The 11926-nt window shown below is 38.2% G+C and overlaps 1 protein-coding gene across 1 annotated transcript in view; it reads right to left on the reverse strand.

The window, feature by feature from the left end:
• The window catches only part of LOC107561036 (cadherin-8-like), a 100504-nt gene extending 89239 nt beyond the window's left edge, over nt 1-11265 (reverse strand). Inside the window, exons 1-2 of the mRNA XM_016245367.1 lie at nt 11014-11265; nt 8948-9436 (exon numbers count right to left, since the gene is read on the reverse strand). Of these exons, the coding sequence (XP_016100853.1) occupies nt 8948-9205 (258 nt within the window). The 5' untranslated portion in view covers nt 9206-9436; nt 11014-11265. The remainder of the gene's footprint in view (nt 1-8947; nt 9437-11013) is intronic.
• Nucleotides 11266-11926: the final 661 nt, after the last annotated feature.

The raw sequence follows: 11926 nt of genomic DNA on the forward strand, positions 1-11926 counted from the left end.
AACACAGAGCTATAGAAAAGCTATCCGGCTGGTCCGAGAGGTGTTAATGTGATCCCACAGCTCGGCTGGATGCTGTGCAGAGTCCTGGGGTTTTATTACAGCACTGTGCAGCGACAGACAGAGAGACAACAGACTGTGCTCACCTAGCAATGATATAATGGCTTTAAAGGTCTGCATAACGCACAGCTCTTGGGTGAAATAGCACACTGCATAGGAGGCATGCAATAGAAAGAAATGAACAAAGGGTGCTGAATTTAATGGTGAGGCTATGAGAACGAGAGGGGCACTGACTTGTGCTGGAGGATTCTTTGGGATGCTTATTGATAATATTGCAGTGCTAGCACCACCACTTCATGATAATCATGCCAGGTGACAGCGGTTGAGCTCATGCAAGCAATATGAATTTGTGTCTATTTTAATTTCATTATTGTCCAATCTTGTTGCCCCTAATTATTATCAGCCTGATCAAACTAGTATTTTCAGGCATTTGTACACAAAGTTTCAAATTTGTACATTTGGACACTGAAAATTAAAATATGGATATACTGACAGCATGTAAGAGTATTGAAGAAATCTTTTAGATTTTTTTTATTATTATTATATATAGTTATTATGACTCCAGGTTCAAGTGTCTAGTTTCACACAATACCAGATTTATAAATATAGACCATAGGGTTCAAGAGCTACAGACATTTTTATTTGGGTATGTCGTTTTTCAGAAAATGCTCAAAAATAGGGGCGCACAGTAAGTGGTTAAAGATGCATTAAATTTATCAAAAAGTGATAAAGGCCTGTACTCAAGCCAGCAGAGATCCTGATTGGTCTGCTCCTGATTAGTCCTGTCCTGGTTCCAGTGAAAAGGACCTCCCCAAACACTCTAGGAGGCAGAATGCGTGCCATTTGTTTTGCTGTGTCTTGGGGTTCCATTGTGATTGTGGGTCCTGTGAAAAACTTGCTCTTGTTTGAGTTGATTTCCAATTGTATTTGTAAATATTTAGTTTAACGGATGTAGGGAGTGTGGCGCCATTTCTTTTATATTGTTTGTTCTATGTTTTGGGTTAAGGGAGTTAGGGAAGTTGTGTTGTATTTCTTTTTTTTCTCCTATGTTTTATTTTGGTTAGATAATTTAAAGGGTATACTAAAATTAGTTAATTTGTTTGTTATTTTGGCCTTGTCCGCTCCTGAATTTGTTCCCTTTGTTACTCATTTTCATTATAAGTTTGTTAATCTATTTTTTTGTTTGATAATATCTTGGGAGTGAGTGCACGTTTCATTTATGTTGCCACTGGCCCTAGACGGTCGTAGCAATGAGCATAAGAGAATTCTTTTAAAGACATAAATAATAATAATAATAATCTTACCAATGTTAAACTTTTAAACAGTAGAACAATGTACAGTGACAATTTTAGACACAGTACACTGTTACTGTATATTTATGCTTCTGCAGAATTTGTTTGTTATTTACTATTCTTTTGACCCAAAATAGAAAAATGTGCTTCTCTAAAGTTGTTCATACTTTTTACAGACTGCCAATTTGTTGATTATAAATAATTCACAATTAAATTTAATTGCAAATGTACGTGCACTTACTAATTAGATCATATTGTTGTTTGTTGTTCTGTCTTTAAAAGGCCCTATCCATAAACATGTTCAGTTCATTCATCTCTCCTTCTGCATCACTAGTGGCACAATCCCAATCACAGGTCAGGTCAGGAGCTGCAGATGGATGCAGTGGCCAGTGGTGATCATCAGCATCTCATTACTTGGGTTTCTGATAAGTCCACTAATACCCTCGTTAGTGCCCACTCGCCGGCCCTTCAATCACACGCAACTGCTCGATATCCATTAGAACCTGCATTCCCCCTCTCCTAACCTGAGCAAATGCAGATTAATGCACAAGACTTTCTCAGATCAGAATGTGCGTTGGCAGGGGTAAACTGTGAGGGGATCAGAAGGTGGAACTTTTGATCTGCTAAAAAGCCCTTCGTCAGATAGCAACAAGCTATGAAGTTGTGTGACGCACCGTAAGAGTGTGATGGAATTGAAGGACTGGATCATATGTATGTAATTATGTGAATCATACATTAAAAAGAAAAGCTGAAGACCTATTCACAGGCAAGCACAAACATTGATGCAATGCATTCTTAAAGGGCTAGTTCACCAAAAAATGGAAACCCTGTTATTATTTACACATCCTCATGTTGTTTCTAACCGGTGTGACTTTCCAATGTGGAACATAAAATTAGATATTTTGACAAAGTTTTATTTGTTTGCTTGTAATTTTTGTCCATACAATGCACATCAATGGTAATCAAAACTGTTTGGTTACCATCATTCTTAAAATATATATTATTTTCTGTTTCAAAGAAGAAAGTAAGCCATATCGGTTGATTTTATGAAATGACATGAGGGTGAGTAAATGATTTTCACAATTTTCATTTTTGGGCAAACTATCTCTTTAATAACAAAAAGTGACACCAAAAAAAAAAAGAAGGAAGAGGAAGTAAGTCAGACATTTGACTAAACATACAGCAGCTTATTCTGAAAACGCTATCTATATAACAAAAAGAAAAAGAAAAACACCTTCACAAATGACTGTAGAAAACATGCAGAAAAAGTGGGAAAAGATATATTGAAAATGTCCAGAGATGATAGGTTCCATTTTATTTTATAAGTCTGTTCACTGAAAATTCCTAAAAGAAAAAGTGCACTTCATATTCCTGGATGGTGCACTTAATTAACAGAAACAAATGAAGAGTGGAATGTTAAACACTCAGACAGATGATGAAATAACCTTATACAATTCATACACTACATGGTAGAGTACATAGTGCTTTGTATAAGTGCATAGTATTTCATTTGGGACACGACTTTTTCTTATAATATATCAGAAAACAAACCAGAATGGATAGTTTAACATGTGAATATCTATTTGAATTGCCTTAAACAAAACTCTCAAAGTTTCAAACAAGCAAATCTAGAGATTATTATCTGTATGTATTTGTTTGCACGCACATGTGACCTTGATTTTACAAGTTATGTAAAATAAGCCAATCGGGTTAGAATTTACCAGACTGATAAAGTGCTTTCCAGATTTGTATGCAACATGCACCAGAAAGTTAATGCACGGTCTGTGGGCGGTTCGTAGGCATGCAGTCTGAGGCTAGCCCGACTGCTAAGCAGGTCTAGTTACCTGAAAGTGAGAATCTGTAGCGTTTTTCAGAGCAACAAAAACACGTAGCGAAACAACTGAGAGTTAGAGCTGTAACTCTCCAGAGTGGATCAGTGGGAGGAATATAGATAATTCATGAAGTGTCAAGAAGGTTGAACAGGGCAAGTTCTGCTCTGTGGTCTAACTCGCACCACTCAGTACAGACCGTGACCAGGAGCGACTGAACAACAGAACTGCTTCTTGTGTGCATACATTACGATGGTAGCAATATAAAAGGTTGTGCTAGTTGTGAACAACCCTAGCTTCGTCCAGAAATCGTCTGAAATTACCATCGTGATATTCTTTTCCACAAGAGATACTCTGACTCCTTGAAAAAGAAAGGAGTTACACCACCGTTTGAAAGCACAATGCTTCCTCTGTAGAATAACTGGGACAGTTTCAGTGGATTCCCAGCAATGTGTCATGGTAGCAAAAAAACAAAACAAAGTGGCAGTTAACAACAAATCCCATCACAGGCAGCACAGAGAACATGAATCGTTTGTCCATTTCAGGGATTCACTACTTCTTACATTCAAACTGTCACAATATTTTTCTTTTCCCCTTAGCTTTAGGGCACAATTCCAAATGCCACTAAAGCGTTTTTAGACACCAGCATTTCTACAATGTCCCTCGACTGTAAAACAACTTTTATTTTGGAATTAGAGCAGTGTAGCATTAACGCCCGACCGAAGTTAGATTTATATCCCTTCTCAGCTCCAGTCATTGTGCTCAGTGAAACTAATCCACTCTGGCTTTCATTACAAAATGACAGAGTGCTACTAATTAATATTTGATAGCAAAGTTATCCATATTTAATATTGTAATGTAATTAATAATAACATAATGAATATTTCAAGGTTAAGTTGTAGGCTCACATTTAATGAAGCGTTGGAGAATAATACTGAGCTCGCACGCTTATTTACATGGATGCATTATTGCTTAATTTGTGCTGAATGAAAAAATGTGAGATAATGATATGGGTTTAAACCCAAAATGGAGTAATGTCTTTATGTAGGCCAAATATGTGCTAGTAAATCTCCCTTTAATTTCCTCCCCTCCCCCTTAAATAAATATGTTCCAAAAGCAAAGAATGAGCAGTTATTCTGGCTTTAAAGCTGAAATCAGCTTCACAGTACACTGGAAATCAGCATAAAAGAGACATACGTCAAATCAACTGGTGTCTGCTTGAGCAAAACATAATTCCTTATTGTAAAAAGAAAATGTTTCCATAAAAGAAACAGGGAAACATTCACAGTCTGGCTCCATTTTCTTTTGTGAATAAACAATCAATGCCATTCTCGTGTATTCAAACTGACACTCCTAGTGATCTTGTACTTTAGCTCGGATTGCTAAATATGAATCAAATATGATCCATTCTCCTTTTGCTACAAACACACATAATCCCATCAGAGATAAGAGCACATTATGGTAAGAAAAGGCATCACACAGAAGTGCTATTCATTTGTGCAGAGTACATCTGCACTCAAAACAGAAGAATGATGTCCATTGTGATTAGGCGTCACAACACGCTCCAGCCAAAAGAGGGGGAGCAAAGTCATATGCAAGATAGATTCTAATTGACATGTCGGAATAAAACTGACAATGCTTTAAGTAAACATGTCCAAATTACTCTTTGTTGGGCAAAGACTACAATTTGTTATTTTCTGCCCCCTCACTGTTATGAGTGTTATATAAAAACAGCATGCATCTAAATGGAATACAACTAGTACTTAGTTAGAAATCCCATGTACAATCCACATATTGGGGATATATACCAGCAATGGATTTAGAGTTAAGTGAAAACGTACAGTGTGGTTATTTTGGCGGAAAGTCAAACACCACTCATGGATACATCATGTATTTGTGGTAAAAGCTAATGGATGTAAAACTCAAGGCAAAATATTTGTGAGAATGTGTCATACAAGAGACAGGGGTGCAGTGTCATTTCTTAGTAAGGTTCTTACTGAATTGTCTAATTGTATAATATGTTTTATTCTAGCGGTTGTTTTGTATGTGGGTTTCAAGTAACCAACTCAAAACTCTCTTGGAATAGAAGATGACAATATAATAGATCATTTTTGCTAATTTTATCCTCCAGACTAAAATTCAACACATTTTTACAATATATTTTGTGTAAACTAGTGAACAAAATAAAACCACAATGGCAAGAGTCAACAATATAATTAAAGTCAATAGCAACATAAGGTTTCTTGAGCTCAGGACAAGTATATGTTTTCCCCATGTGAGTTCAGAGCAAGTTGTCGTGAGTTTTAAATGTTCTAAATTTTGTGAATTATTTTTTGATGACTAAATATATTACTTTTTGAATTTATGACATCTTAACTGTTTTGTTTTTAATTTTGCTGTAAAGCCTAAGTTGTTATTAAGTTGTCTTATTTCCAAATAAAAATCAAATGAATGTTGTTCTTTTAAACTTTCTGTCAAAGAATCCTGAAAAAAAATCTGTGAAAAAAAATTCACAAAAATATTAAGCAGCACAACTATTTTCAGAATTAATAATAATAATAAGAAGAAGAAGAATAAGTATTTATTGAGCAGCAAAATCAGCATATTAGAATGATTTCTGGAGGATCATGTGACACTTGAAGAATAGAGTAATGACTGCTGAATATTCAGCTCTGCCATCACATGAATAAAATACATTTTAAAATATATTAATATAGAAAACACTTACTGTAACACAAGTTCACAATATTATCACTTTTACTGCAATTTTTTTAAAACAAATAATTGCAAACTTTTGAAAATTCTTTCAGAAATATAAAAAAAATCTTACCAACCTCAAACTTTTGAACAGTTAAGAAGAAGAATAAGTATTTATTGAGCAGCAAAATCAGCATATTAGAATGATTTCTGGAGGATCATGTGACACTTGAAGAATGGAGTAATGACTGCTGAATATTCAGCTCTGCCATCACATGAATAAAATACATTTTAAAATATATTAATATAGAAAACACTTACTGTAACACAAGTTCACAATATTATCACTTTTACTGCAATTTTTTTTAAACAAATAATTGCAAACTTTTGAAAATTCTTTCAGAAATATAAAAAAAATCTTACCAACCTCAAACTTTTGAACAGTATCGCATGTGTCTAAACAGAAACCTACCCTTAGAAATACTCACTGGAGTAAAAAGTGTGACAACTAGCCCTGGCCTCCCCTGTAACTCCACAACCACCTAAAACAAGCTCAGTCTTGTTAAAGAAGCACGAGCTGTGCCATGTTTGACGCACCTTTCAGAACCAGGTGATGGCGAGTTGCGTTGCCAGCCTAGTGAGTCAGACCACTGAGACCACCGAGACCACAAAGCCATGTGAAACCGTGAGACGCCTGCTGTCATGTACTGTAGCTAACTCTTCTTATCCCTTCCTCGGTCTCTCTCTCTCTCTCTCTCTCTCTCTCTCTCTGCTGTCTCTCTTAGCCCTGCCATGCCCACTTCTACACGTATGCTAATCGTCTCCTCCGACTGGCAGCTGGTGCTCAAGGGGAGTTCGAGCACTGACAAGACAGGAGCCGGGTATATAAGTAAACATCAGACCAGCTTGTAATACAAGCTAAAGGATGAAATGAGTGTAATCTCGGCCTGAGGTTCCTCGATAATCAGCCCACAACCACATGCCTGGCAGAGATGGCAGGAAAAGGGAAAAGAAAAAGAAAAAAAAAACATGCTGATTTGAATGACCCATTTGAATCACATACCTCCCACTCTTTATTTGATTCATTTTTTAATTAGAGAGACAGAGTGAGGGAGGACTGCAGATCTTAGGTGATGGAGTGAGGCGGTGCAAAAGAGAGGGTGAGAGGGAGAGAGAGAGAGAAGCAGTGTTCAATCTCTTCCAACAGCATGGCTTCCTATCTTGCTGCAACAAGGAACTTATCTGAGCTCTGCAAGCCATGCTTACGAGCACTTAACCTTGTGGTTTATTAAAAAAAAAAAAAAAACAGAAGAAAATCGAAGCTCAATCAATGCTTGCCCACCAAGGAAGCCGAGTACAGTCCATACCCCATACATCCACCCATTCACCTCCACTCTCCATGCATTGTCCTCCTACAGACAATCATTCTGCTCCCCGGCACAAATACTTCATGATGTTAAATAAAGCACAACACATTAGAGAGCAGCAGAACAGCACATCACCGTCTGAGCGCTCCCAGCAGTTGCCATCATGCACAGAGAGCCCTATAGCATTGCGAATGTGTCAGCCTAAAAGCATTGTACTTCTTTGCCCTTCTACCTTGGAGATCATCGCAGGGAGCTCATTTGTTGTGTTTGTTTATGCATTTCTGTTGATCAAAAGCTACGGCAGAATCCAACAAAGGCTGTTTAATTGCAGCTCTTGAAAAATTGATGCAGCTCTTAAGGACTTTTTTCTGTCACACCGATATTGAGAAAACACAGGTGTAAGGCCATATGAGAGCACATATTTTATTCATATGCCCGAGTGACGGGAGGAGGCAAGCAGAAACAAATTCAAGGGAGAGGCCTTAATTAGGGGAAGTCGTGGCCTAATTGTTAGAGAGTCGGACTTGTAACCCAAAGGTTGTGGGTTCGAGTCTCATACCGGCAGGGATTGAAGGTGGGGGGAGTGAATGTACAGTGCTCTCTCCCACCTTCAATACCATGACTGAGGTGCCCTTGAGCAAGGCACCGAACCCCCAATTGCTCCCCGGGAGCTGCAGCAAAAATGGCTGCCCACTGCTCTGGGTGTGTGTGTGTGTGTGTGTGTGTGTGTGTTCACTGCTGTGTGTGTGCACTTTGGATGGGATAGATGCAGAGCACTAATTCCGAGTATGGGTCACCATACTTGGCCACATGTCACTTATCACTTAACACTTATATATTAGCGGAGGCCCTGCCAAATTTTGGACACACAAAGGATGGCATTTTCCATCTCACTGATGGTGAGGATATTGCTCAGTCAGTGCAGTGAAGCTAAAGTGACTTTACAGTAAAAAAAAAAAAAAATCACATTTGTTGTAAAATGAACAAAATAGTTGTAAAAACTATTATATATATAATTTTTTTATAAAAATATACAGATTTATTAAAATTACCCTCATAAAAAATTAATTGTTCAGGAAAGTTGTAATATACTATTTTCTCTAAATAAGTAAGGAAGTGTAACCTTGTCTGTAGAAAAAATAAATAAAATAAGCATGAGGGATGAGCATGTCTTGTTGGCTATGGTAAAGTGCTAGCAGTTACAAGCAGTGCCAGGTTGGGCTACCGAGGTTCACGTTTGCAGTGATCTGTGAACAAGCTGCTTTGGCCTGCTCATACTATAGTCCTCTCAGGACGCAGAGCTCTCTGCACAGGTCCAGTGCCAGGTCGTTCACCTATCCCGTAATTATCTCCATATCAACTCACCCCTCTGCATAAACACATATGCATGGAGCATATTGCACACTACACCTGTAAAATTCATTTTGAGTTTCCCTTCATACTATATTCGTTGCAGAACTTTCCCAGAGCCTGTGAAATACAACACCATGCATAAATTAGCATTCAGAGCTGTATTTGTCCTCGGCCTAATTGAACTGTTAAAGATGGAAACAGTGTGAGAGTCAGCGATGCCAACCATGCCCTCTTCTTCACGGCAATTATTGCTCCTTCACAAAATGTCAAACGAAAAGGCATTGAGGCTGCAGAATTAATGTTTCCACATGATAAGTAAGCTTAATATTCAGCCGACAATTAGACTACTCACCCTGCCAACCAGAATTGGATCGGGTCCAGAGAACTCCTCCAACACAAACATTTGATTCCAAACCCATCCTCTCTTGGCACGACTGAGGATTCTTTGTCCTTCGCTTGGCCAGTTTCGCGGGATCGTGGCTGATGCCGTTTGTAAACTTTGTGACTGATTGTTTAACGGAGCCATGGAAGAGTACGGCACACAAGTAATCCATACTAGCAGGAGAGAAGTCCATAGATCTCGCTGCATCTCCTCTCCTCGTTTGAGCATCTTTGTAATATTTTCTCGTTGCCTGTTTTTTTTTTGCTTCCCCTCCAAAAGTTAGGGGTCGACCAGCTGACGGACAGCTGAATGGTTACTCTTTTGTTCTACGTATCCCCCAGCTTGAGTTCATGTTGCGAGGAGGGTCACGGATGTACTCTGATCTGTCTCCAGAATGCAGAGAAAGGAGACACACGGCGATATGTGACATCCATTAGTTGGTTCATCAATGTAAGAGATCTAGAGGGGAGAGATAAATGCAGACTTACTAGAAGTGCATGTAAATATACTGATAAGCTTGAGGAGTGAAGTCTCAAGGTCAGGTGGATATGACATCAGAAAACAAGTCAGAGCACATCTATCTTCTGCAAGAGTATATAGTACATCACAGAAAAATATGTTTTTACTCTCTATAGCTACTGGAAAATATTTAAGATCTATACAATCAAGCCAACTACGGTTTCAGATTACAATGTTTGTTGTGCCCACATTCCTTGCAAACAACGACACTTATGAGAATCAATATTCTTAAGAAATGAAACAAAACGTTTTTTTTTTATTTTACTATCAAGAACTAAAAAAGGACACGGTCATAAGTGATGACATACAGCAATTTTGAGGACCAAAAAAGGGAATAAAACACTATTTTCTACGTATTACTGCAGCATAGACTATAAATGCAGTAAACCTGAAAATCACAGAGTAGAGAAGAACAGCATGTTCATGAGCTGATTTCATTTCCCTGAACCAACTGCTTTCAATTCCCTTGACATATTACAATATTACGGTATAATTTAGAGTTTGCAGAATGATTAAAATACATATATTTATGATTTTTATATTCTAAAACATAACCTCGACCTATTATGAATCACTCTGCAAAGCTAAAAGAGACTATCGGTTATTTATTATTATTTTTTTGAAATTTGTCCATGCACTTGATTGCAATTCAAATACAAGCAGCAAGGTCAGCTTTTGTTTTCCTGGGTGACCATATAACAATCATAAGCTGCATTTCACTAAATCTGAATATTTACCAAAATGGTTTCTGCATCCTCTGGGGAACTCAGTTATCTATTATTTCATATGTTACAAGGCATCAACAAGCAGCAGAAAGGTGGTGAAGAGGAATTCAGACTTTTCATCTTTTAATGCAGCACACAACAGACCAGTATATATTTATTTTCAGAAAAAGTTGTGCATAAAATGTATTTAATTACCCTGTAGATTAGTAAGCAAGCCACACACTGGAAACATTCACATCTTAGTCTTCGTTCCATAGTGTAACTTTAGAGAGCAGTAAACCTTTATTGCACTATAACACCATAAACAGACTCGGCAAGCAAAGTCGATGCTTGAATCACTAGCGAATTTCAGCACCAGCATACGTGGACAGCTCCTCACAAAAAGTCGCTTACTTATTCACGCTCGCTTTCTGGCTCTTTAGCAAGAGTAAGAAACGCAAGGTTTTGATACTTAAAAGCAGGCAAGGATACTCTAGAAGCAATATAGAGCACGGCAAAACATACATGGCACAGCGAGTTGATCAAGTTGACGTTCACAGACCGTCTTGTGTAAACTGAACACAAATAGTCGACGCACGACATTCCTGAACGATATGCAAAACAAAGAAAGTTCAACGCGTGTTTATGGTTTGATCTGCAGGCTGTCAATCTGTCTCGCTCTCGGATCAATCACTGTAGCGCAAACAGCATACATCCAGTATTTCAGTCGAGCAAAAATGCATGCGACTCCAGCCAAACGACCATTACTGTGTAAAACCCTCCTGCGCCTGTTAATGAGTCTTTAGTACTTACTGTATCTCATCCGGACGTCCGTTCCATGTCACCCACGGGGGATACAAAATATCAGAGAAGGAAGAAAAAAAGACCTGACTTGTTTCGCAAAACAGCTGGCACTTGTCTTTCTGTCAATTTCCTGTCAATTGAATATGGACAAGAACAAAATAAGGAAAATAAGTTGACAGATGCGGTTGGGAACAATTAGGATCTGTACAGTTTAGTGGCTTGGCGTTGACAGGGTGTCGGTGAGCTCCGGCATGCCCGCTCGCTGAGTGGAGGAGTGAGGAGAGATGGACGAGAGGTGTTTGATGGGAAGAGCCTCCCCTCTGCCGCGCTCATTGGGCTGATAAAGAGGCAGGTCCTCAGCCCTGGCAATGAATGCCCGCGCCTTACCCTGGGAATAGTGAACTTTTATGTCAGTGCTTGGTGTTTTTCAACGCACCTCCAATATTTCTCAATTTGTATTATTCTTTTTTTTCTGCTAACAAAGCATCCATACGTGAGTCCCGTCTTGACACTTCTGCGACGTGATTTGAATGCAACGGGATTTTACATGACCAGGACGCAAAGCCTCTGTGCTGTTTACGTTTCTCAGCGGCACTTGCTTTTTGGCCAAGTGTGAAAGTTAGGGTGAATTCGGGTAAATTGGGACACTTTTGCCTTGTGATGAATGGAGAAAAAAATCAACTCCAATTAACCTCTATACAATTTACATTTATAAGTAAATGTAAACATATAATTATTTTATTATTATTATTTATATTTATATGCAAATAATTAGGGGCACATTTTATTAGGGGTTCCTTTATTTATGCTATATCGATTCATGGCATGCAAATTCATAATAAATGTATACATACTGACCATAATACACAATATGTTGCTTAATCGACGTCCCCCCCCCCCCCCCACAAAAAAAAAAAGAAAA

The sequence above is a fragment of the Sinocyclocheilus grahami genome, unplaced genomic scaffold (assembly GCF_001515645.1).
Source record: "Sinocyclocheilus grahami isolate Dianchi unplaced genomic scaffold, SAMN03320097.WGS_v1.1 scaffold753.1, whole genome shotgun sequence".
Lineage (NCBI taxonomy): Eukaryota > Metazoa > Chordata > Actinopteri > Cypriniformes > Cyprinidae > Sinocyclocheilus > Sinocyclocheilus grahami.